General features: G+C 40.2%; 1 protein-coding gene across 4 annotated transcripts in view; it reads right to left on the reverse strand.

Annotated features, from left to right (window-relative positions):
* The window catches only part of Megf10 (multiple EGF like domains 10), a 168186-nt gene that overhangs the window by 25500 nt on the left and 119058 nt on the right, over positions 1–23628 (reverse strand). For all 4 annotated transcript variants that reach the window (XM_047556736.1, XM_047556735.1, XM_047556737.1 and 1 more), the window contains 6 exons: positions 17187–17361; positions 15755–15875; positions 14787–14950; positions 12507–12609; positions 1392–1538; positions 39–173 (listed from right to left, as the gene is read on the reverse strand). In XM_047556736.1, coding sequence (XP_047412692.1) covers positions 39–173; positions 1392–1538; positions 12507–12609; positions 14787–14950; positions 15755–15875; positions 17187–17361 — 845 coding nt within the window. The remainder of the gene's footprint in view (positions 1–38; positions 174–1391; positions 1539–12506; positions 12610–14786; positions 14951–15754; positions 15876–17186; positions 17362–23628) is intronic.

Here is a 23628-nt window from a genome sequence, read left to right on the forward strand (position 1 = left end):
ATGTCCACACACCTCTTTCCAAAACGCACATGCCTCACCTTCATTGCAGAGGGCACCCGTGAAGCCAGGCAGGCAGTCACACAGGCCTGTGATGTGGTGGCATGGCCCACTACTATGGACACACTGGGGACATGTCTGGCTGCAGCGATGCCCATAAAAACCAGGGGAGCAAACTGAAAACACAATGAGAATAGTTACATTTCTGAGATGCATTTATCTCATATTCCACATCAGGATCTAGTTAAAGATTTTGATGTTTAAAAACTTTAATAAAACAATGATACTGAGAATTTTCCAAGCATAAAATAAGAACAAGGACAAGAACAATGGCACTTTTTAGTAAGGAAAAGAAGCCACTAAACTGAATTGATCCAGGGCAAGGAAATGTCTTAGTTCTCTTTATTTTTCTATTTATTTTCTATCATTAACTTGAGGCTGGTCATGGAGCAGGGATGCAAATAATTTTTGTGTGTTGAACAAATAAAGAAATGAAAAAAATTGCATACTAGTAAGTCCTAAATAAGTTGCTGACTCTTTTATTTTTTAGGAATCAGTATTGTCAATAAATAGATCTACAGTCAAATTTAGATCTTTCCTTCTCAGAACGGTTCAGGTTCATGATCACATTGGAAATCAAGGAAGCAAAATGCTACAGGCTTGGGTGATTCCTGAGATTATTCAGATTGGGACAGAGGATGACTACATGGAGCTCTTAATGGGAACAAAAGAAGCAACTTAAAAGGTTAGATAAGTGTAACTTCTAATTCGTCACAGATTCTTTCCTGATAACATTTACTAAAAATGTAGTTAAATATAGATTAATTCCTAACTCAAAAATTAGTAAATGTAGTAAAATGTTATAGATCATTTCCTAACTCAAAAACTCCATCAACTAAAGTCAACAGTCCTGATTTTTAACTTTGCAATTCTCTTTTCCCCATAGCACTGACGTTAAGATTACTAGCAGATGTATGATTTGCCTCAAGGTTTGGCTGATGTTGACTTCTGGTAATTGAGGTAAGGCCAATGCCAAATTGCTGAATAAAATATTTACAGGTCAGTGGATTTCTGGAACACCATTTGCAAGCTCTAAGGAAAAAAATCAAGAATCATATCCGGTTTCTGGTGCCAATGTGGCAATGAAATTGTGACTGGGAAGAAATGGTTAAAGTCCCATCTGTTAGGTTAGTCCTGAAGGGTGAAAAGAATAAAGTTGTGGGGGAAGTTTTATTGGGGACACGTCTGCAAAGGACAAGGGACTGTTACACCCTCCTCTGTCCTTGACTGTGACAGAACATCACTATACACTGAGGGGAGGAAGAGAGATCATTATTTTGTACCTAGTGCCGAGGGAAGGGCAGATGGAAATTACGGCCTAATGAGACACTTACTTCGCTGACAAGTGGTACCTCGGAATCCTGGCGCACATTCACAGATGCCATCGTCCGGGGAGCACGAAGCCCCATTTTTACAGTAGCAAGGCAGGGAGCAGTTGGGACCCCAGCGTCCCTCAGCACACACGCTGTCACAGTGTACACCTGAAACAACACACCCAGGCAGGGCTGAGAGGGGAGCCCTGTGGGAGCTTCTGCAGATGCTAGTTGAAGAGGAGGGCTAAGCACACAGTTAAAACCGAGTATCCTGGGCAACAGATTATCATCTTATCAACATCGAAATACAGAATCATCCCAAAGTTAAAATAACACTCAGAATTTCTATGCAGTCACAAGGAAGGAATAAAACACCTTTGCTATATTGATTTTTTCTTCTTTAATAGGAAGGAGAAACAGGGAAGCCCAGGGCTCTATTGAAGGTAAAATTTATCAAAAATACTATTGATTTCCTTCTTTCCCCCATTCTTTGTTTTCACAGAGGAATGAACAAAGTGTACAATGATAAGGCACAGCACATAGTAGCTAAATTGTTCAACGTCAAGAAAACACTATCGTGGAGTAAACACAGTCTTAAAATATTTTGCTGATACACTGTGCAGAACCAAAAAATACACTAACACTTGTCACCAAATTCCACTTTAAAAGTCTAATCTCACATTGGACAGACAGAGGCAAAGTATCACATTTTCACAATAATTATTTATAGCTATTGCCCAAGCTATTGATAATTATGAAACGGTTGCAGGTGTTTAACTCTTATTTTGGAAGTAGAAAAACTTTAGGATCAGTCATGAATGATTAAATAGATGTCCAAAGGAAATATCAAGGAAAACCAAGACTGCAAAAGGAGAATAAAACCGGTTTTATTTGAAATACGTGGGAGTTTCTCAGAAGATTGCATTTGAATTAAAATTGGGACCTCTTTTTTTTTTTTTTTTTTTAAGTCAGAATTCTTCACAACTCAAAGAAATTCCCTTCACATTGAAAGGCAATGAGTTACAATTAGTGGTGAACTGGCAACTGCTGGCCTCAGACCAAACGGAAACACGTAAGAACAAGCACACACACCCTCCAGGATTCCAGAACATGAACAACCACCGGCTCCAAGGATGCTGAGCAGGCCATGTTTTGCATTCTGGTTTTTGCTTCGAAAGTAATGAGGAGAAAAGTCATTGTGACCTGCACTTTAACATGAAGCCCTCCAACACTCCAACATGGGTGCTACTAGTTGGTACACAGCCATTTCTTCTGCATAATAATTTTCCACTTTTTACTGTTCCTGCTTTGCTCCTTCTGAAAGTCTCCCACGTGGTAAAGGCTGTTAAGTAGGCATGAAAGCGCACAGACCTCGTTGTGTCTAACTTGAATCAACAATAGACTTTTATTTCAGCTTGGATTGCTGGCTGAAGAAAGGAGACCGGGTCCCTTTATAAAGCTGATTGGGATTTAAATGTTCCCCATAAAATAAAATATGGGCTCTGGGCCCACTGTGGGTTTTTTTCCCCCTCATGTTCACAAATGCATTATCTTTCAAGTCTCTTTTAGAAAACTGTGAGGAACTGCAAACTCTACCCTCTACAAATGTGATAGACCAGCACTGGGCTCTTAGCCCATACTAGCAGAAGCATCAGACATACTGAGTGATAGTTCACATCAAAGGAAGCTACACACTTAAACTTTGTTTTGTGGATGTAAAGAAAGTACCAACAGGTTTAACCTGTTCTGGGCTTCACTTTCAATTCCAGGAATTCAGATCCTAAGCTCTGACTGTAACCAGGGCTCCTGTTTAACAGCAGGTAAGATGGGGACAACTGTGTCACAGAGATGCAGACAGCCATGGGCATTTTAGTCTGTAACCACTAGGGAAAATCTTAATAAAAAGTTTGAAGAAGTATAGTGACACATTCACATCAATGTTTAGAGCAGCTCAATTCACAATAGCCAAACTATGGAACCAACCTAGGTGCCCTTCAACAAGAAAATGTGGTACATATACACAATGGAATATTACCAATGCATAAAGAAAGATGAAATTACAGCATTTGCCAGTAAATGGATGGAACTGGAGACTGTCGTGCTAAGTGAAATAAGCCAATCCCAAAAACCAGAAGTCCAAATGTTTTATCTGATATGGGGATGTTAACTCACAATAAGCCAGGGTTGGGGGGGATGGGAATAGGAAAAGACAGTAGACTGAATCGTACATTACTTTCCTATGTTCTTATACGAATATACGACCAGTGTAACTCCACATCACGTAGTTACAAAAATGGGAAGTTATACTCCATGTATGTATGATATGTCCAAATACATTCTACTATCATGCATATCTAAAAAGAACAAATAAAATTTTTTTTAAAAAAGTCTGAAGAATTAGAAGTTAAGTGATTATCTGGTTAATCTGATAATAATCTTAAAAATTAGTCCTGATTTTTGATGTATTTTTTGTGGAGTGGAGTTTGAGGGATTGGCATTTAGTTATTTGGTTATCCACTACTTGCGAAATCACTTCTTCACATCACACTTCAATTTAGTTCTTATGGGATGGATTACACGGCTGGTCAAAAGGCTATGCTGCTCTTTTACATTAAAGGTATCATGATTCATATAAGCTCAGCATACTCTCAATCAACATGTTAAGAAAAATGACAACAGGCCAGATTGGCAATCTGAATAAAGTGATGCTTTATTTCATATCTGATTCCTCTTCCCTTAAGAGGTCCATCCCGCTGCTTAGCACAATCATCAGTCATAATCAACTTTATCAAGGTAATTTTCATATAAGCCACAAAGCAATGAGACCTATTGCAAAGGTAAGTTGGTCTCAACATATTCACCCATCATTTCCTTTCCAGAGACTCAATTCTAGGGTTCATCTATCAACCTTCAGCCTCCAATCATATCAGCAGATTTCAGGAGAGTCAAGCTGACTTTTAAATAACTTTTATTTTTGGACTGCAAAGAAGTCTTTCCTTTGGATGTAAATTATAAACATTTTATTAGCAAACGATTCTTAAAAATTCAAGCCCTTTTAATCTAGCATCAGTAAAAATGAGTTATCATTTTTCAGATATTAGTGCTTAATCTCATTGAAAACAAATATCAAGTGTGTTTCACCAGGGGTCAAGTCCAGCAGAAGATGGAAAGCCGTCTTCCTCCTGCATCCTTTCTCCCACTGCTACTCCTTCCCCTCGGCCCCTCCCTGCCTTCTGCCACCTTACCTTCCATCCTATGGTCAGGGAAGGAAAGATAAATCTATAATGGCTGAGGTATACCTGCTCTGAAGAATATTAGTATTTTAAAAGAGCACACATTTTAGGAGCCTAAGGAATAAATATCTAATTGTGGAATTTCCTGCCATAAGGCTCATGGTGGGAGTAGTAGGTAAGTGCTGTTCTACATCACACCTAGGTATAAGGCTGCTGATTGACCTCCATGTCAGGATAATCCTGCAGTGACATGAACTCCAGGATAAAGAGTTAGAGTTGCAAGTCTGTTTTAACCATAAAATGTTCGTTGTGTGTGTGTATGTGTCTGTTATTCCTTAATTGTTTCTGTTGGTCTCATCTTATTTTTGGTCAATTTTGCTAGAGTCTTATAACACATCTTTTTATTTCCTTGATTATCAAAGATGGAGGATAGATTAAGTTAAATATTCAAGAAGTCCAACCAGATGCTGGCTTGACAGTGAGATGTTCTTTAGGAATGATAACTCCAGGGCAATAATGGCCACAGATCAGACACACCTAGCTCTGTCTGGGGACCATGACCAGGGGAGGAAGTGGCTTGTGGAGGTGGGAAGAGAGCTCTGGACTGAGGGAATAGTGGGTACAAGGCTCAGAGGTCCAAAGAAGGATGTGTCCATCCCTTAGGAATTGCATATTACTGCTGAAACTCAGGGGCTGGGAAGAACAGGTGAGGGGGGCAGGCAGCCAGGCAGCAGCCACATTGAGGGGAGCTAGAAACACCATGCTGTGGAATGAGAGTCAGCTCCTGGTGTTAACGGGGACCAAAAGAACAATTTTTAAGAAGGATAGAGCATAACTACGTGTGTGTTTTATAGGAGGGCAGAAGATAGTGTGAAGAGGTGATATGGAAGAATGAAAATAAGCCAGGTGACCTTTTGGGGTTACCCAGGAGAAAAATGATAAAAATGACAAGTCACTGAAGCAAAGCAATGGCAAGAGGGGTGCAGGGAAAGATAACCTCTGGAAAGATAAGGAAAAACTACAGATGAAGAACCCTCATGTTCCTTTCCCCACCCAAAGTGATTTATTAATTTTGGTTGCTCCATAAGAAAGATGGTGCCTGTATGTGTATTGCGTTACATAAATATTTGAATCCATCAGTAAGCCCAGATCCTCTTCTCTACATGATACTCAGGACTACTTTTCAATTGGAGGGAGTAACCACAGCATTCTTCACTTTCCCGAAGAAGTTTTTATTCAAATCAGGAAGCCCAACATCTTTCAGGATAAGTACCTAAGTGGGGCCCTTTCCAGCTATGCGGGGTGGAAATGGCTGACCTCCTTGTTTTTGAGAAGATAAACTTCTAAGAGCTCAGATCTGTGGGCTTTTAATGTTGACACAGATTACAGAGCAACAAAAGAATTGTGAGACACCTTAAAGAAATTTCCTTGAAATAGTTTTGAAATAACAGATTAAAAGCATTAATACTAATTACCTCAGGAAATAGCTTCCCAAAGTATTTGGAAAGGGGGTGCAAAATGGGAAGGGGGTAGCTTTAAATTTACAGAGATCTCTGGTTCAATGGAAGTATTTTTTTTTTTTTCTGATAAATGTTCCAATGCTGATAAGGAGATCTGTGAGGGACTGTTTTTGCCAGGACTGAGGACAAAGAGCTCTTTGATAGCCCTCATGAGTTGCTAGGCGATGACTGAGTGATCGTGATAAACTTCAGCTAAGCAGCTCTAAAGAAATGTTCGTGCATTTAATGCCTGATGCATTTCGCTGGAGGCCTCAATGTGAAACCAGCATTCAGCAGGCATTGCTTATGGTATGAATGCAATAAATAGATCATCTGGGGTGTCATTATTTCACCTCTCAGAGATATAACCCCCCAGTCCTTGTCTGGCTTAATTGTTTATATTCCCTAGGCCAGTGTTGAAATATTTGGGGTGTTAGTGAATAAAGGAAATGATTTCAATTCAATGACTTGATCCTGGTCAACAAACTTTTAAAGGTATATTAAAATAAAAGGAGATATTTGTTAATAATAATTGAGCTTGATGATTGTAGGAGGGAAGAACTATATATAGCATTTAGACATAATATTTTTTCTGCCTTTCATAATCCTCCAACCGACAAAGTGGCAGCAAAGTACAGGGTGGCGTGAGAAGCGATTCACTCTGTCTCCACCTCTGTCCCTAGTGTCCGCTCTGGGAGAAGGTGAGCTTCTGCAGGAAGGGGGTTGACAACATCTACCTTCCATTCCCAGCCCCCAAAGCAGTATGGTGGCAGAGAACTTGAAGACGATTGGCAGATGGTTGTTTAATCTTCCTATTTGGATACTAAGGATTTTAAAGATCCACTAAAAAGAGAATCTCTTCATATAAGTAACTAAGTTGAGAAAAAATCCTGATCATACAAGTTAGAGATATCTGCATGTGTAGATACAAGACCAAAGGGCTGGTCTGGGCTAAGGGAATAGTGGGTACAAGAGAGAACTGCCTGCCTACGTCTGGGCCCAGATAAAATGGCCCAGACAGAATGGATGGCTAACAAATGGAGCCATCAGGGAGCTTTGGATTTTTTCTGCAGTCTCTTTTCTTTGCAGTAGTGGGGGGCAGAAGATGAGCATCTCCTTCCATCCTCACTTCAAAGACTCAAACTTCTGCTTTTGTATGACTCACTCCCCCAAAATCACACAGACAGACAGACAGATACCTGCAGACGTACTCTTCACCACTGGATGCCCAGAAGGGTCAAAGAGTGAGTCATTTTCACTGTGGCTGATGGGTGTGTGCCTGCTCATTAACCCTTGACAGGTTACTGTCTCCAACTTGGATCTGCAGGTATGTGTCACTGGACAGAGGAAGGGAGGTCTTCCCTTATTGTAACAATTCAGGCATCACCAGCCTCATGGGAGATCTTTGGGACAAACCAGTCCCCGAAGCAGAAGTTCACTTTGTTAGTCACATGTGGTGTTTGGAGACACTTGGAAAGGAGGGCTACAAAGAAGGACTGGACTGCTGCGAGCTTTGTTCTGCTTCCTGGGAAGTGAGGAAGCTGGATTCTTCTCATCAACTGCCCTCTCGGCTACTGCTCCCAATTCTCCCCTTCCTGACTGGACTCGAGCACCTCACGCTTCTTCTAGTCTCCTTTCCTCTCCTTACCATGATACCCTGCCCCTCTAGTCTTTCTCTCCCAAGAGGCCAAGAGGTAGCTTTGGCGTCCTGACCCCTTTACTAACAGTTCAGCATTCAATTTTTTATTCTAGTATAAATGCATTCTTAAGACTTCTCTCTTGCCATTGGTTATGCTTCTGTCAAAAAAATGCCCCCCTGCACCCCAAATTCTTCAATAATTTTAGTAACAAGGTGTAACAAATCCACTATGCACACAAGGTAACAGTACTACCTGGGCTACTGGGTGACTTTTAACACCACAGATGGGACTGTCGAGTAAGGCTGCTGCGCAGGTTGTACGCAGCAGAAGAGCCGATCCAAGAGCTAAGTCAGGCAGACATCCAGCTCTCACTCCCTGTGCCAAAGAGTGCATCCTAAGGGATTTCCAAGTTGTTTCCAAATTTGTACAAAAGTGGACCTGCGGGGGCTCCATCCTCCTCATCTTTTATCTTCTCCTCTCCCACTCCCCAAATTCTCACTCAGTAGGTGTGAGGTGGCGACTGGGAATATGCAAGTGAAAAGAGTTCCCAGCTGATGGTGATCTTAGCCAGGACTAGAGACCAGGTTGCAGCCTGCACACATCCCCAGACAGCTGGAATGAAATTGCGATTAGCTGTAATACTCAGCAAATAGGTGTTCTGTTGACTGAATGCATTCGTATCACTTTCAGGAAATACTTTATAGAGCATATCACTCCACTACTCTGGGAATACACATATCCATTTATATATCTATCTATATAAAAGTAATTATATCTTATTGACACCTGGAATTTTACAATGACTTTGAAAAAGCCAGTCTCATTTTATAGCAGTGTATATGTATGTGTGCTTACACATGGGTAAGTTATGTGTATGTGTGTATGTGGAGGGTATGTGTGTGTGTGTGGGGGGGGAGAAAGGTGTAGGAAGAATTCAGGATATGTCCTTGATGTTATTTCCTTTTCCCTGTTTTTCTACTGCAGTCTGCCCCATTTTGAAAAAATAGACTTTTGGGGCCAGGTGCATGAGCACAGGCCTGTAACCCCAGTGGCTCAGGAGGCTGAGGCAGGAGAATCACAAGTTCAAGGTCAGTCTGTGCAACTTAGTGAGGCCCTCAGTGACTCAGTAAGACCCTGTCTTAAAATGAAAAATAAAAAGGACCAGGGATGTAGCTCCATGGTAAAGTGTCCCTGGGTTCAATCCCCAGTACCAAAAAATAAATAAATAAAAATCAATAAAAAATAGCCCATTGGCTAAAAATGTTAATAAATTAAGTTCTCAAATAACCATATGTAATAAAAGTGCACATCCTTTCTTTTGAAAAATGGCAATCTTCTTTTGGAAACAGTTGCTGGGGTATCATGAAGTTTTTGTTTTGGTTATTTTCATAATACATATTTTGAAGAATTTTTATGACTAAAGACTATCAATTATAGTGAAATAAAAACAAAACTCTGGTCACTGTCCTTGAGGAGAAAGACAGCCAGTGGATGACAGGGTGAAGCTGTGAATGGCAATGATCACGTGTTTAGACACAGGCAAGACTTCCTAGTGCATCGGGCTAGCGCACAACTTCCTCAGAGTAGGCCTATCGATTTCTCTTACCCTTACCTCTGGCACCAAACCAGTTGATCATGGGACAAACACTTCACACCATCTGGACTTGGCCCATGGCAGAGCTCAAGCCCCGTGCTGGATTTCACTGACTTCTTCAAGAAGCCTGGCTGCTACACACCATACTGCCTCCCTCTACAGAGATGTTCAATGTGTCATCTAAAGTCATCTTGGCAGTGAGAGGAGAGGAAGTAGAACCATTTACTTCCTTGGACTTCTGTTAACAGTGTGGCCCCAATCTGGTGCCTAGATGAAAAGCAAAGGCTTCTTTACACTGACTAAGTTCCTAACAAGGAAATTACTTGAGACAATTTTATTGATGAAAGATCATAAGTCTGTCCAGTGTCAACAATGAAATGATGTCCTGTGTAAATAGTCCACAGAATCTGCTCTGTCCTCTTAGAAAAAATAAGTCAAAACTTGGTCCAATTGCAGGTGTTTCTGAAGCTTCTGGAACTCTCTTTTCCTCTACATATGTTTGCTTATACCGACAGTGTTCTGTGAGTGTGGCAGACAAACTCACGCAGGCTTAGATACTGACAGATGTTTTCACATCAACAGCCCACACAGAGGACCCAAAGAAATGAGGCATTGGGACAACTGAGCTGGCCTAGCAACAATAAAGACACACAGGCCAGGAAGCAAAGACACAGTGGGCAGTAAGAGATAGAGCCCTGTGCCTTTTGGAGAAGCAAGCCAGTCACAGATGGGCAGAGGATTACAAGATTACATTGTGTGACAAAGCCTCTGCATTCCCGTAGGAGCTTGATAGGTCTAAGGCCAGATGGGATCATTTGTCTTACCCCATGACCCAGACTGTGGAATGCAACCAACACATTTTCCGGCTGGCTTCAGACCAAATCATCTCTTGCTTCTCCCATGTCTACTAGTGTGTGTCTTTCACAGGCTGGTTCTAAATCAAAGCAGGCAGACACATGAGTACTAATGAGGTATTCCAGGATACCTCACATTTCTATATATTCACAAGACAAAAGTAGATTTGATAGCATATGACCCAAAACAAATGATGTGGCTTCTCTGTTAGAAGTCTTCGGAATTTGCCAGAAGGTTTGAAATGATGTTTTGCTTAACAGTGGTCAATGAGAAATTAATACTAGTCAGTCCATTTGAGAATTTCAAGAACCCTGGTAACAAAACTCAGTTTAAACCCCTGGTGTGATTCATTTTAAAATTTGGTAATAGAGAGTCAATAGAAAACTGTGAAGGTAGAATTTTCATATTGTAAAGTTTTGCAAGTCAAGAAGGAACTATAGGGTCAGGAAGTCTTCTGTCTGTGGGTGGCTCCTACTAACAGAAAATGAAGTCTACTGCACAAGCCTTGACTTCTTTCCCAAGTGGCTCTCAGACAGTAGAAATCAAGCTCATGACAGTTCATCAGAAAGCAAAGAAACTCTCAACAAATTCTAAGGGACTGACAGACAACACTGAAAAGGCTGCAGGTGACATCCCACGCTTATGCATCTGAAGTCTGATTATGGGTAAGTTGGCAATACTCCCCAAATTGATAGATAGGTTGAATTCCTGTTAAATTTCCATCTTGTTCCTCTGTAGAACTGACATATTGATCCTAAAATTCATATGTAAATTCAAAGGAACCAGAACAGTCAAAACAATCCTGAAAAAGAACAAAGCTGGAGGACTCACATTTCTCAATTTTAAAAACTTCCTAAAGAGCTACAGTAATCAAAACAGTGTGGTACTGGCATAAGAATGAGTATATAGACCAATGGGATAGAATAGAGATTCCAGAAAAACTCTTCTCATATTTATGGGCTTTCTATTAGATTTTTGACAAAAGATGTGAAGAAGATTCAATGGATAAATGGTGCTTGGACAACTGGATATCCACATGCAGAAGAATACAGTTTGACCCCCCTTATCCTATCTCATTAAAAAGAAAAAAAACTAACTCAAATGAATCCAAAGCTACAACTACAAATTTTTTACAAAAAAGTCACCAACCTTTTAATTCTTATATTTGATACACTAAAGCACAAGCAACAAAATTTATCAAAGAAGTAAAGTAGATTTTCTCAGACTAAAAACTTTTTTAAACAAAGGACACCATCGAGAAAGTAAAACAAACAAAAACTCATAGGAGAAAACACTTTCAAATCATATACAGTAAAGAACATTAATCTAAAATATATAAGAATTATCACAACTCAATAATAAAAATAAAATAAATCAATTAAAAATGAGCAAATTATGTAAATAAATATTTCTGCAAAGATAGCCAAAACATGCATGGAAAGATCCTCAACATCATTAGTCATCAGGGAAACACAGAAGTAAACCACAATGAGATACCTCTGCACACATGCCTGCGTGGCTATAATAGAAAAGACAGATGTGATAAGGTTGTGGAAAAGCTGGACCCCTCATTCACTGCTGGTGGGAAATAAAGTAGTCCTGGAAGAAGAATGGTGTTTTTGCTCATGATTTACAGACTTGGAAGATGGCACTAAATGTCCAAGCAAGTCTGTAGATCATGAGCAAAATCATCATCCTTCTTCTGGGACCACTGTTAGCTTGATAAACTTCCTGGCTAAAATCATGAAGCCACATAAATAAAGAGAAATTCCCAAGCTGTGGTTAGAAAATTTGTACTCAACCATATTATAAATTTGTCATGACTCCAACATAATTGTGAGAAAAAAGGAAGTTTAAAACTTTTATTTCTAGGAAAGAATATTTAAGTATTTGCATATTAGCCATATTAATATTAGTATTTAATAGTTTCATCTCACTAAATTGACCTAGTTATATTCTTAGGGTTTATTTCAACCTTTCTTCCCCTCAAAGCTCAATTATACCATAGAGTTCATTCTGAGCTCTTCACAGTAACTCACATTCTCCCATCTTATTGTCTAAATTCCAGCAACTGGATTCTCTCTCTCAAGAGAATTGACCCTGGCACAGACCAATGATAATAAAAAAAATTCGTGGGTTGCATATTAATTACACGTAGTGATTACATTTCATGGGTACATGTGTTGGTTTATTGAAGATTTTTCTCTATTTTCATTTTTTTTCTGAAATGTTGACTTGTGTAGTTCTCTGAAAGAGTAGAACAGGACATTAAGTTAGCTGGTTTCCCCTTTCAAGTAATGACTCTGGTCTCTCACCTGACCATCCAGGGAGGCAACGGCAATGGCCCGTAGTGGGGTGGCAGCCATCTGCATGACTGCAGTCACAGCGCTCAGCACAGTTGAGTCCATATGTGCCATCCTACACAGAAGATAGTACCAAAGACAGCAATGAGAACCTGGAGGCAACAGGGCGACGGCCAGACATTTCAGATACAGTACCCTGCTCCCCTACACCTCTCAGGGGTACATATTACAGTCACCTCTTCCCAGGTCTTCTTGGTCCCTATCATGTAGACTCCAGAACATCAGTGTTCCAAAACTGTTCAAACTGGCTGATAACTGACATAATGGTTGGGACAGATGGATGATAAAACCAAATTTACAATATGTTGGTGTGCATATATGCAATATATGTAAATATACGGGTTAATTTTTAAAAACATCATAAGTTACGACTCATAAAAATATATTTTTGTTCCTAAAAAAATTTTTATAACATAGTGCGGTGTTCCCTATAATGCATTCATTTCTTTAGTAGAAAAGGAGAACCCTGGCCCACATAAATAAGCTCTAACATTAAAAATAATTATTGTTCTAATTGCATTACATTTATTTCCCTAAGTTGTCAGTGAAATACAAGGTATAAAAAACATAGAAAAATGAAAAGCTTTTGTTACTTTTTTGTAATATCCCCTCCTTTCCAATAAAAAGTTGAAACCACATGAAATATTCTGATTTAAACTTCTAAGTATGTGCTGGCACACCCTCCTCCTCTTCCCCTCGCGGACGGTTAGGTTTGTACATGTGTGTCAGAATGGGCATCCCAACAGAGATGAGACTCTTGGTGGATATGATTATTTCATTATGGGTGAAAAATGGAAAGCTCTGCATTTGCAGGGAAAACCTTACTCTTTCACTTCAGATTCTGGGAGTTGAGGGAAGGTGCTACAAACCTCCCCATACCACCCAGGTACTAAGGAAAACAGGGGGCATGCACTATCACCAGAGGGGCACAAGAACCAGCATGAACAGACAGTGGGTGTTAGATGGCATAATCATTTGTTTAAAACTGGTAAAACTAGTAAAACCAATTAAGCCCTTTTTTAGGCCCTACTAATATTTGATAAGAGTTACACAAGATTTAACTCTACCGTGTTATGAACCACAAAATCATCAGCCTTCTTTGATTTACTACTCATCTAACATACAAAAAAAAAAAAAAAAAAAAAAAAGGACAAGGTTGTGCCTGGGGCTTTGCTTTGTCCACAAACCAACAGGGAGTGAAGGGTGACCTTCCAGTCTGTTTCCAAGTACTGATAATGTGTTTATTGGTCTGAGAGTCAGCAAAGCTAACTTAACTCTGTCCTGGGGGTTTGTAGGGCATGGAAAAGCCCAGGGTGGGAATCCTCTCTACTCTGGGAAATGGATTGGACTTAATGAGGAGGAAGCCCAGAGAGAGAGAGAGAGAAGAGCCTCCATGGAAGTCCCTTCTGGAGGGGCCCAGTTCAAGGGGTCACATTGTTATCTTGTCATCTGATGATGTCCTGGAGGCAGAGAACACACACCACTGAGAGAATGCTTAATGGCTCAGGAGAAAAGAATTGTGACAGGAAGAAAGAGTGATGGAAGTGAGGGAAAGGAATCAGCCAAGTGCTTTGGAAAGAAAGAAATCGGCAGGTTACTTCAGAATACACCTCCCATCTGCACCCTCTGTCAGCCAGGGTAGATATAATTTCTAATGATGCACATCTCCAAAGTAGGTCAAGGGAATAGAATGGAGTGAGTGTTGAACTTGGAAAATCTTAGGAGATTCTTGCAACTACAGATATTTACATTAAACTATGTCTTTTCAAAGCCTTCTTTCGTCACTTCAATGAGCATTTCTGTGAAACCAGTCACCACCCCTTTTCAGTTGCCAGGTCACTTCTCACCCCAAAGGCTAGGGGATTTCCATTATAATGCAAACAAAATATTTGGAGAATGACAAGCATACACTGGGTGTTTGACCAGTGCTGCTAACTGGCTGCTACCACAAGATGAGTGTTTTAAGAAACAGAAAATTATTTGAGTAGGGGTAGGGAAGCAGGGTGGAGAAAAGGGGAAAGAAGGAAGAAGTCTCACATAACCTACCTAACCGATTGCCACGCCTACCCCTTTTCCAATCCTATGTCCATTTTGAATGCAAACACCTCGATTCTTCTAATAATTACTGAAGTTCGGTTCACATTCAGCCGATTTAAATCAGGAAAACTGCAGAAAGAAGCCAACCCTCTGGCATCAGCCTCTCCCAGGAGTTCCCAGGCAGAGCCGCCCTACCTGACAGGGAAGTTCACATTTCTCTCCGTGCCATCCAGGTGCACACGTGCAGGTCCCATCCAGGGTGTTACAGGCTCCCCCGTTGAGACACTGGCATGTTAAGTTACAGCCAAAGCCCCAGGTGCCACTGGGACAGCGGATGGAGCAGTCCACCCCGTGCCAGCCTGCACAACAAGAAAGCCGGAGCAATGAGGGAACAAAGGCAGCAGGGACTTGTGGTGAGCCTTTCCAAGCCAAGTTTCCCTCCAGAAACATCTTGGAGATGCACCACAATGCCTCTCCGCCCCAGCCCCTGCAGCACAGAGCCTTGGCTCTGCCACAGAAGTCCTCCATCAGAAACAAACAAAAGGCATCCCGAGGACCCAAACAGCCACATGTGCCGTGTGACTTGTCAAGCATGCCAATGCTGAGGAGCACCACTGAGCCACTGGAGAAGAGCACAGGAGTGGAGCACCTTTGACATGCAGTGATGCGCGCTGTGGAAGGCTGAATTCCATTCAGATCAGAAACTTTATGGGTGAAGAGGAACGTCTGTGCTTGAAAAAAAACAGCCCCATCTTTGAAGCGGATCCCTTTAACCATGGACAATGTGTATCCAAGATCCTGGCTGCATCTACGAATGGACACGTTTTGGGCCTCACATAGAATCTGTGCTTGGCCGCGTTTCTTGTCATGACTCCAGGTCAGTCAATTTCGGGACACAGACACACGTCTGCTTGTTTACTCTTGCCCAAAGCAGAGACTCACAGACTTTTAAAGCTGGCAGCAACTTCAGAGACCATCTAATGTGAGCCTCTTTTCATTGACTCATGAAGGCTTTAGAGCCCACATGGGATGAGGGGCTTGCTGAGGTCAGGCACTGAATTTTGATGCAGCTACAGCTAGAACCCTGATCAAGACTTCTATCCTATGACTTTAGATGATAACAGGACCCGTATCAAATAAAAGACTAATCCGCCCACTCTTACCTGCCTTGCAAGTACAAGACCCGTCCACAGGAGAACAGGCAGCATCATTCTTACAGCCACAGCGAGAGGAACAGTTTATCCCATAGGTGCCCTGACGGCATGGGGTGGAGCAGTCACCTCCCTAGACAGGCACAAATAGCAAAAGGCAGGCAATTTTGCTGACTGAAATCAGGACAACACAAATAAACAAAAATATATCATGGTGATGCTAATTATGCTTCTTTCTAATTTTAACACATTATATTTTTAAAAAGTTGCTATAATGTCACCACTGTATAAATTTTAGAGATTCATGGGTAATACTAGTGGGGCTATGTCTAAGATAGAATATTAAATGGGATCCAAAAACCTGCTGCCTTCATGAGATTTGCCTTCAGAGCAGAACTAAAAAATAAACCTTTTGTCCTTGGTCAGACAAGTCGATACATAAAAGCAAATTGTAGCTGTAAAATTACCACCAATAAATATACAAGCGTAAATATGAACTATACATTAGTTCCCAATGCTTCCTAGACATGCTTGTATAATGTGTAATGTTAGTGGTGGGTGAAACAACGCAATGGAACACAGTCAGCCAGCAGTGCAATTCAATTTATCCAACAGCATTAAACACAGAATTGGCTTACTACCAAAGGTGACTGGAGGGCGTATCTTTAAAAGAAAAAAAAAAAAAAAAAAAAAAAAAGGAGGGATTCTTAAAGCTAATTTAAGGGCTCAGCCAAATAACTGGGACATAGATTAGCAAACCCTAAAAAGATCTTTTCAGTTCTGTGACTGTATGACCTGCCAGTTCTATGTGAGCTCAGGAATACCATTAACATTCCTCACAGTCCCATGTTACCTTCTTTAAGATGGGAGGAAATAATTCCAAACAACATGTTTTCCTTTAAAACAAAGATTCCTAACCTATAGGTAGGAAACCTGAGAAACTTTAGGCAAAATTATGTTGTGTTGGCATACAGGTATATTTGTAGGGTCTTGGTTCCCAAAGGAACCTAAAAACTATGTGCAACTAACTAAAGAGTGTAAATACATAATAAATGATAACTTGATGTATGATGTATTTTCAAATTTCATCGAATTAAAAGAATAACTGTCAACAATAATAACTAACCTACTTGGAAGAGTAACTTCTTTGTGGTCTATAAAAGGATAGCAAAATAATTACTTGAGGAATAATTACAATACATCATACTTCCTGGCATATTCTTATATTAAATATTAATCACACGTTGTGAGTTTTGCCAGCTTTCCCATCATCATTCCAAGGTCGTTACTTATGTCTCTGTTCATACTTTATCCTTATTCTCTTCTTATTCATGATGTGAATGACTGGAGCACATTCACTGTACTTTACAGCAGATCATACAAATCATGTTGTTGATATGCTCCGTATCTCTCTTCTCCTGCCTCCAGAGCCCAAGTCACTCACTTTGAATCCTGGGGCACAGGTGCACTTTCCAGTCACACTGTCACAGTCAGCCCCATTTTGGCAGCTGCAGATTTGTTGGCAAGCTTCCCCGTAGAATCCAGGAGAGCATGTCTCATTACAGTAGAGTCCCGACCAGCCGGGCTTGCAGGCACACTCTCCAGACATGGGGTGACAGCTGAGAGACGTGGATGAAAGAAACGAGTCACTCTGGGGTAAACATGACACCCAAGGCCCATGCAAATGTTACTTTAGCCATGATCACTAAATGATGTGTGGGTAATTCCATGCACACTAATTTAAACTTCATTCCCAGGCTTGTGTGATGTAATTAATTGGCTGAAACCTAATTGATACTGCAGAAATGTGTGAAATCAGCATCATGCTCTAGAAGAATGACTATTATAACTCCATCCATTTGTCTGAAATTCTTTCTTAAATCAAAGGCACTAATTCAATAAGGAGTTATCTCTATGGGAAACACTAAAGGACTCCATCCCAATGACAATATCTCATCAGTTAACCGGTGTGAAGTCCAAGAAGCCGTGCCCTGGTGATCTGTTTTTCCTCTCAGCTCCCTCTACCTGGCAGCAGAGCAGCTGTTGCTACCTGAAACAGCAGCCACATTGCCGGGCCAAGGGGCCAGCTGCTGCTCCAGAGCAAATGGACACATCAGCTGTGCTACGATGCACATGGAAGTGAGCTGACACAATAGGGCACTCTGTGGCACACTGTACCAAAAACATGTGCTTCCCCCCACAGGAAAAGCTAAACAGTCCAACTAGCTCCGTGGACAACTGGAAGCCTGTTCAAAGATGATCTTCCTCCCCCAACGGAGCTCAAGCCTTTCCCTTAACTAGGGCAAACAACAAAGTCCCCTGTGGCATCCGGACATTTGCTAAATGACCTCTCATCACAGCATTGCTCATAGACGTTCTACTCTTGGAAAGAATGATGGCCTAGGAGGACTGAAGACTGAAGATGTAATTCCACTTCTCACACTGCCTCAGTAACCCAGTGAAGGCACATAACCTCCCCTGGCCCAATGACCTCTTCTGTCAAGTAAGGGTCTCAGTCACACCCCATAATCTCATGTTCCACTTTTAGTTTTTTCCCTTCTCCTTTTCCTTCTCCTTCTTCAGAAAAAGCCTATAGGTTGGATGGTTTCATCCCAAATTTCAGAAATTTATTTAAATTCCCATTTAGACCTCTTCACAACTGAAGGCCCATAGGCATAAACCTGGGCATCCACCATAAACATCCTCACAACATATGGTCTAAAGAAACATTCAAATTCAATTCTATAATTGAGATGCTTTCTTGGGAATAGAAAAGAAATGCATCATTGGGACTTTACCATTCCAACTCCAAAACGGATTTTGAATCTGCCCTCATTTCTTCATCTTTACTGACACTATCCTACTCCATGCCAGTGCCAGACCTCCCAAACTCCGGATCAGCCCAGCACCCTTTCTCCCTTTCTGCACACAGGCTCATCTCCTAAAGAGTAAAACAACATTCTCCTGGAAAACGCTTTCAAGGTTTCACTCAGAACGAGATTCATATGGTTTAATACAGCTAGTGTGACTATTTAATTATTGCTTTAACCAGGACATTCTAAAGAGTGAATAGCCAGCTCACCCTTACACCCCATCTTGTGAAAACAGATACATGGTCCACTAAATATAGCCCACAACACTCAGCATCAGGCCAGTCTTTTCTCCACCTCTACTTTCAACACTGTTCCCTCTTTATTACTATGTCTGGCCATACTGGATTTCTTTTAGTTTGTAAAAGCATCAAGTATTATCAATTTAAGGGCCTTCCTTGGGCTAGTCCATTTTGCTGAAAGGCAATGTCCTTACTCTTTGCCTATCTCTCTCCATCTTGTCCTTCCAGTCTCAGTTTAAACAACTCTTTTTCAGAGAGGCCTTCTCCAATCAACACCACCCCCACCCCAAATTTTAATTAGGTCTCTGTGGTTCTTCTCTTTCATTGCACCCTGATCTTCCTCTTCCTCTTCCTTTTCACAAATTGTAGCCCTATGTTTACTTTTACATCTTCCTTTCCCTCTGTGAGGGCAAGTATTCAGTCTATTTTGCTCCCCGTCCTCATCATACCATAAAGTCTGAGTTAATAAATGAAAATGACAGTTGATGTGTAACAGATCTGACTCCAGAGCTAACTTTCAAACATGGATCTGCTTCTCCCTGACATCTCTGCCATTGAGCAATGCTAAGTAACATCAACATATCTGTATATAAAGACAGGACTTCCCCTGAACTTGGTATTAAAAGGAATGAACACTAATTGCAGGACACACTCACTGCTGTGATGTCTGTGATGATACTGTATGTGAATGCACAGATGAGCAGCTGGTATTTATGGAGCACTGAACGGGTGTCACCCCACTAAACACTCCATATGCGTTATTTAATTTCGTCCTCATAACTGAAATAAGAATTTGGGAATAAAAGGAGAGAAAAAGAGACTGGGTCTCAACGGAAGTGTCCATGAACCACTGAAATGCAGATAGGACCTATAAACAACTGCAGCTCCTAAGTGACGGCTCTTGTAATATGAGGGCAATCTGCAAAAATAGGGAAAACCTGTGTGAAATTGTGTAGGTCTGCTCTGGCCTCACCTCTAAACCAGCCCCTAGCAACTTTCCCTTTATAAATATGAACACTCACACCAACGGGTTGCAGTCTTTCCCCCTAGAGATGGCCTGCATTCTCCCTTGAATGTGTATTCCTTGCATTACCCCAAAGGCTTCTCTTGAGATTGCTCCCATTCTCCCTTAAATGTGTATCTACTTGCCTAAATAAAGCTCTGTCTATGCTTTTGACTGGACCACGTTGAAAGTCTCTCCTGTCAGGAATGCCAAGAGTCCCATTGGCCCTGAGTCAAGTTCCTCCTCCTTTCCAGGAACTCCTTGGACACTCCTTCAGAGACATCTTTTCTCTCGGGACATAAGCATCCTAAAGTGGTATGCATGATCCCATTTTATAAACAAGGAAACAGAGGCCTAGAAAGTGTAAGATTTGTTCAGTCTCAAATTTAAATCAGGTTTGTCTGTTTTTATACCAAAGAAAATAAGTTCACTATCAGCCTGCAAGGGGAACTAGATATGAAAGAAAATACCTAAAATTCAGGCTTTTGCACAGATAAGAGGTCATCAGACCACGTAAGCAAACACAAACAAATTTAAATTTACTTCAATAAGGCCCTACATTTGAGAGAAGGAACAGAAAATATTTCAAGTGATGGATTAGGTAGTTTATCTTACACTATAAAAAAGGGAATTTTTGGTAGGAAACATTGTTTTACAGTCATTATGTAGACATAAATATTAAACAAAATAGATAATCTGGGGACAGAGAATTGAACTGAGAGGCAGACAGAGAAATTGATATTCAATGCCCCCCAGTGAGTAGTAATGCAGCACACTGGTTCTCAGATTGATTGACACCAAAATTAGTATTCTGCAATTTGTAATTAGATGTAGGAAGTCAGAGCACTTTGGAGGCATTTGATGTGTTCTCATGCAGGCAGCTTAATTGGTAATGAGATTTACGTGTTTATGTAGGAGCAGCAGATTGGAGGTTGAAGGGTGATATACTCAATATCTGTTTTCCATTTAAAGAACAGATTGCTTCGTGTATATAAAAATAGGATTATACACATAGGGGAATATTTGTCATTTCATATACACATATAACTTAATACACATTTTCTAGTAATTTTTCAATTTAATAGCTAAATTATAGCAAGAGTCCTAGACTGCATAATACTGGCTAAAACAGAATGAGTCACCGAACTTCCTTTAATTCACTTCCTTAGATGTTATTAATGCTCAAAGGCAATGGCAATTAGGTGGCATTTACTAAGAGGCACATCCTGATTGCCAATGGCTATGAAATGTCCTTATTAACAAGAGATAATATACATATTCCACAAGGAATTTGATTAAATATCAAATTTTATTTTATTGTTCAAAATCATTTCCACCATAAAAGTCAGTTTTATGTTGAAAAGTCACAGTGAAAAATCTTTATGTTCAATAATAGTGCTAAACTTCAAAGTAGCAATGTATTTATTAGTCATAAATACATTCAAAGGCATTTCAAATTTTATAACTGATTGCAAAACAAAAATAGCTACAAATTCTTTGTAACTCCTCCCATCAAGAAGTGGAGCATACTGAACTTGGACTTGCTTTGTCTTACAAATAAACATTAGCAAACATGACGAAACCAGAGGCTTGAAATATGTTTGCATGTTGGCACTTGCCCTGTCTAGTGCTGTTTTTAGAAGCCAGTCATGATGCAGAAAAGCCCAAGCTAGCCTGTTAGTTGCTGGAGATGTGTGGATCAGCCGCTGCCATCACCCAGCCAAATGCCTGATATGTGAGTGAGAATATCCAGGACCAATCAGCCTCCAGTCAACCTGCCAGCTAAACACAAGTGGGACCAGCAGAAGAACCACTAAGCTGAGCCCAGTCCAAACGGTCAATCAAAAAATCATCACCTACTAAACAAAGGTTGTTTTGTGCTACTAAGTTTAGGGAGTGTGCTTTTTTATGATGCAGAAAAAGTTCATCAATACAAACCCCTACCCAAATATATGGCCACGATATATGTCAATATGTACATTCACAGATCTCAAAATTTACCTAAAGACAATGTAAACCATTAACTTAAATTGCATTAGTTATCTTATTAATTATAATGAAAGGTTTTAGGACAAATATATATCACGAATTATGTAACAGCACAGATCCACTTGCTTAAGTGGTAAGTGAACAAGTTAGACTTTCAATTAAAACAAGTATTCCATGCCTTTTGGTTTGAAGGGACCTTGTGTTTCCAAGAATTTTAAAAGGAAGTTCAAGATATAAGAACTAAAGGGGGATTGAGATACAACTCTGTGGTATGAGTGCTTGCCTAGCACAGTGTGAGGTATTGTGTTCAATCCCAAACCATAAGAAAAAGAATTAATGGATAGTCAAGATATAAGAATTAATGAATGGCTCCGAATGTGAGTTCAAAAAGAATCATATAATCAATATTCAATGTGTTTTAGTAGACATTTGTAGAAGCTAATCTTTAAAAATACCTTTCATGATTTAGGGACATAATAGACTTTTTAAGTCTTCTGACTATTTGATATACATTATTAGACAGATTTTCATGTTATTTGATCTATGTGATTGTAGCCAATCTCATGCACTTTGTTAAAGCATACATACTTAGTTACACATGACCTGTGTTACAGTTATCACAAGAGTGGCATCAAATAACTCTCTACTACATCTTGCCAAAATCAACATTCTCTCGGCTTCAACTTTTCTTGTAGTAGAGCTCTTCCTTTCTACAGGTTGATTGTTCTATTTGCTTCAACTACATCTACATACAGCGAAGCACACTGGAGAATGCTCTTGGCTATTGCTACATGATACTCATCTCTCATTGCAACAAATCTTGTACTGCAGAAAGGAAGGTAAACTTCTGACTTGTCTCTAATTCTACCAACTCCTTAAATATTAGAGTTGGAAAACAAAACCCTGCAGAGATTATTCCCTTTACCCTCCTAAATGTTATTCTAACCCTGTCATGTAAAGAATGGCAACATTTTCCAATGAGCAAAACCAAAAATGTGACTAAAGTGGCTTAAAAGTTACTTGAATCAGATTAAGAATACAATTGATATGTCCCATTTAAATATATTACAAACACACACACACACACACACACACACACACACATACAAGGTTTATTTTTTGTTTTTGTTTTTGTTTTGTTTGTTTTTGTTTTCTTGGTTCCTGACAATGAATTAAAGAAGAGACCATCCACATATTTCTGTTTACTTTTAACTTCTGTGCATTTGGGATTTGATGCAGCCATGAGTTATCTTCAGGAGTATAAATGAAGCAACATTTGTGCTGAATGCAAATAAAAGTAATTCTAGAAACATTGAACTTCTATATAATGTGCTATATTCTTGTCAAATGCAGCTTTTCCAGAAGTCTGCAAACAAGGCCCAGAATTCTAAGTTATGTTTTTGGTCCTTAGAGGAGGGGAATAAAGAGCTGGTGGGAAGATATTTTCAGAGGCAGACAAGGTACAGTAGGGTGGGTGGGTTTGTGGTTTCCTGTTCTCAAATTCTTCAAGAGATTTTTGAGCTAACAGACCCCTGTGGGTTCTGTGTCAAAGTAATCAATCCTGGAAAGGTATTTCCCATGTGACAGCCACATGTGAAGCACTAGCACAAAACCTCAACCTGCCCACTTCCTCTCTGTAGCCTCTTTTGCATGCACAGATTTGTTGTCAAGTAAAACATGTTGCACTGACAATCGTTTTATGATCTTTTACATACTAACCTTGGCAGAAGCCCTTGTCTCTCCACTGAATCTTTGCTTCTAAGGGCATGTCACAGAATCCCT

This window comes from Sciurus carolinensis, chromosome 6 (assembly GCF_902686445.1).
Source record: "Sciurus carolinensis chromosome 6, mSciCar1.2, whole genome shotgun sequence".
NCBI lineage: Eukaryota > Metazoa > Chordata > Mammalia > Rodentia > Sciuridae > Sciurus > Sciurus carolinensis.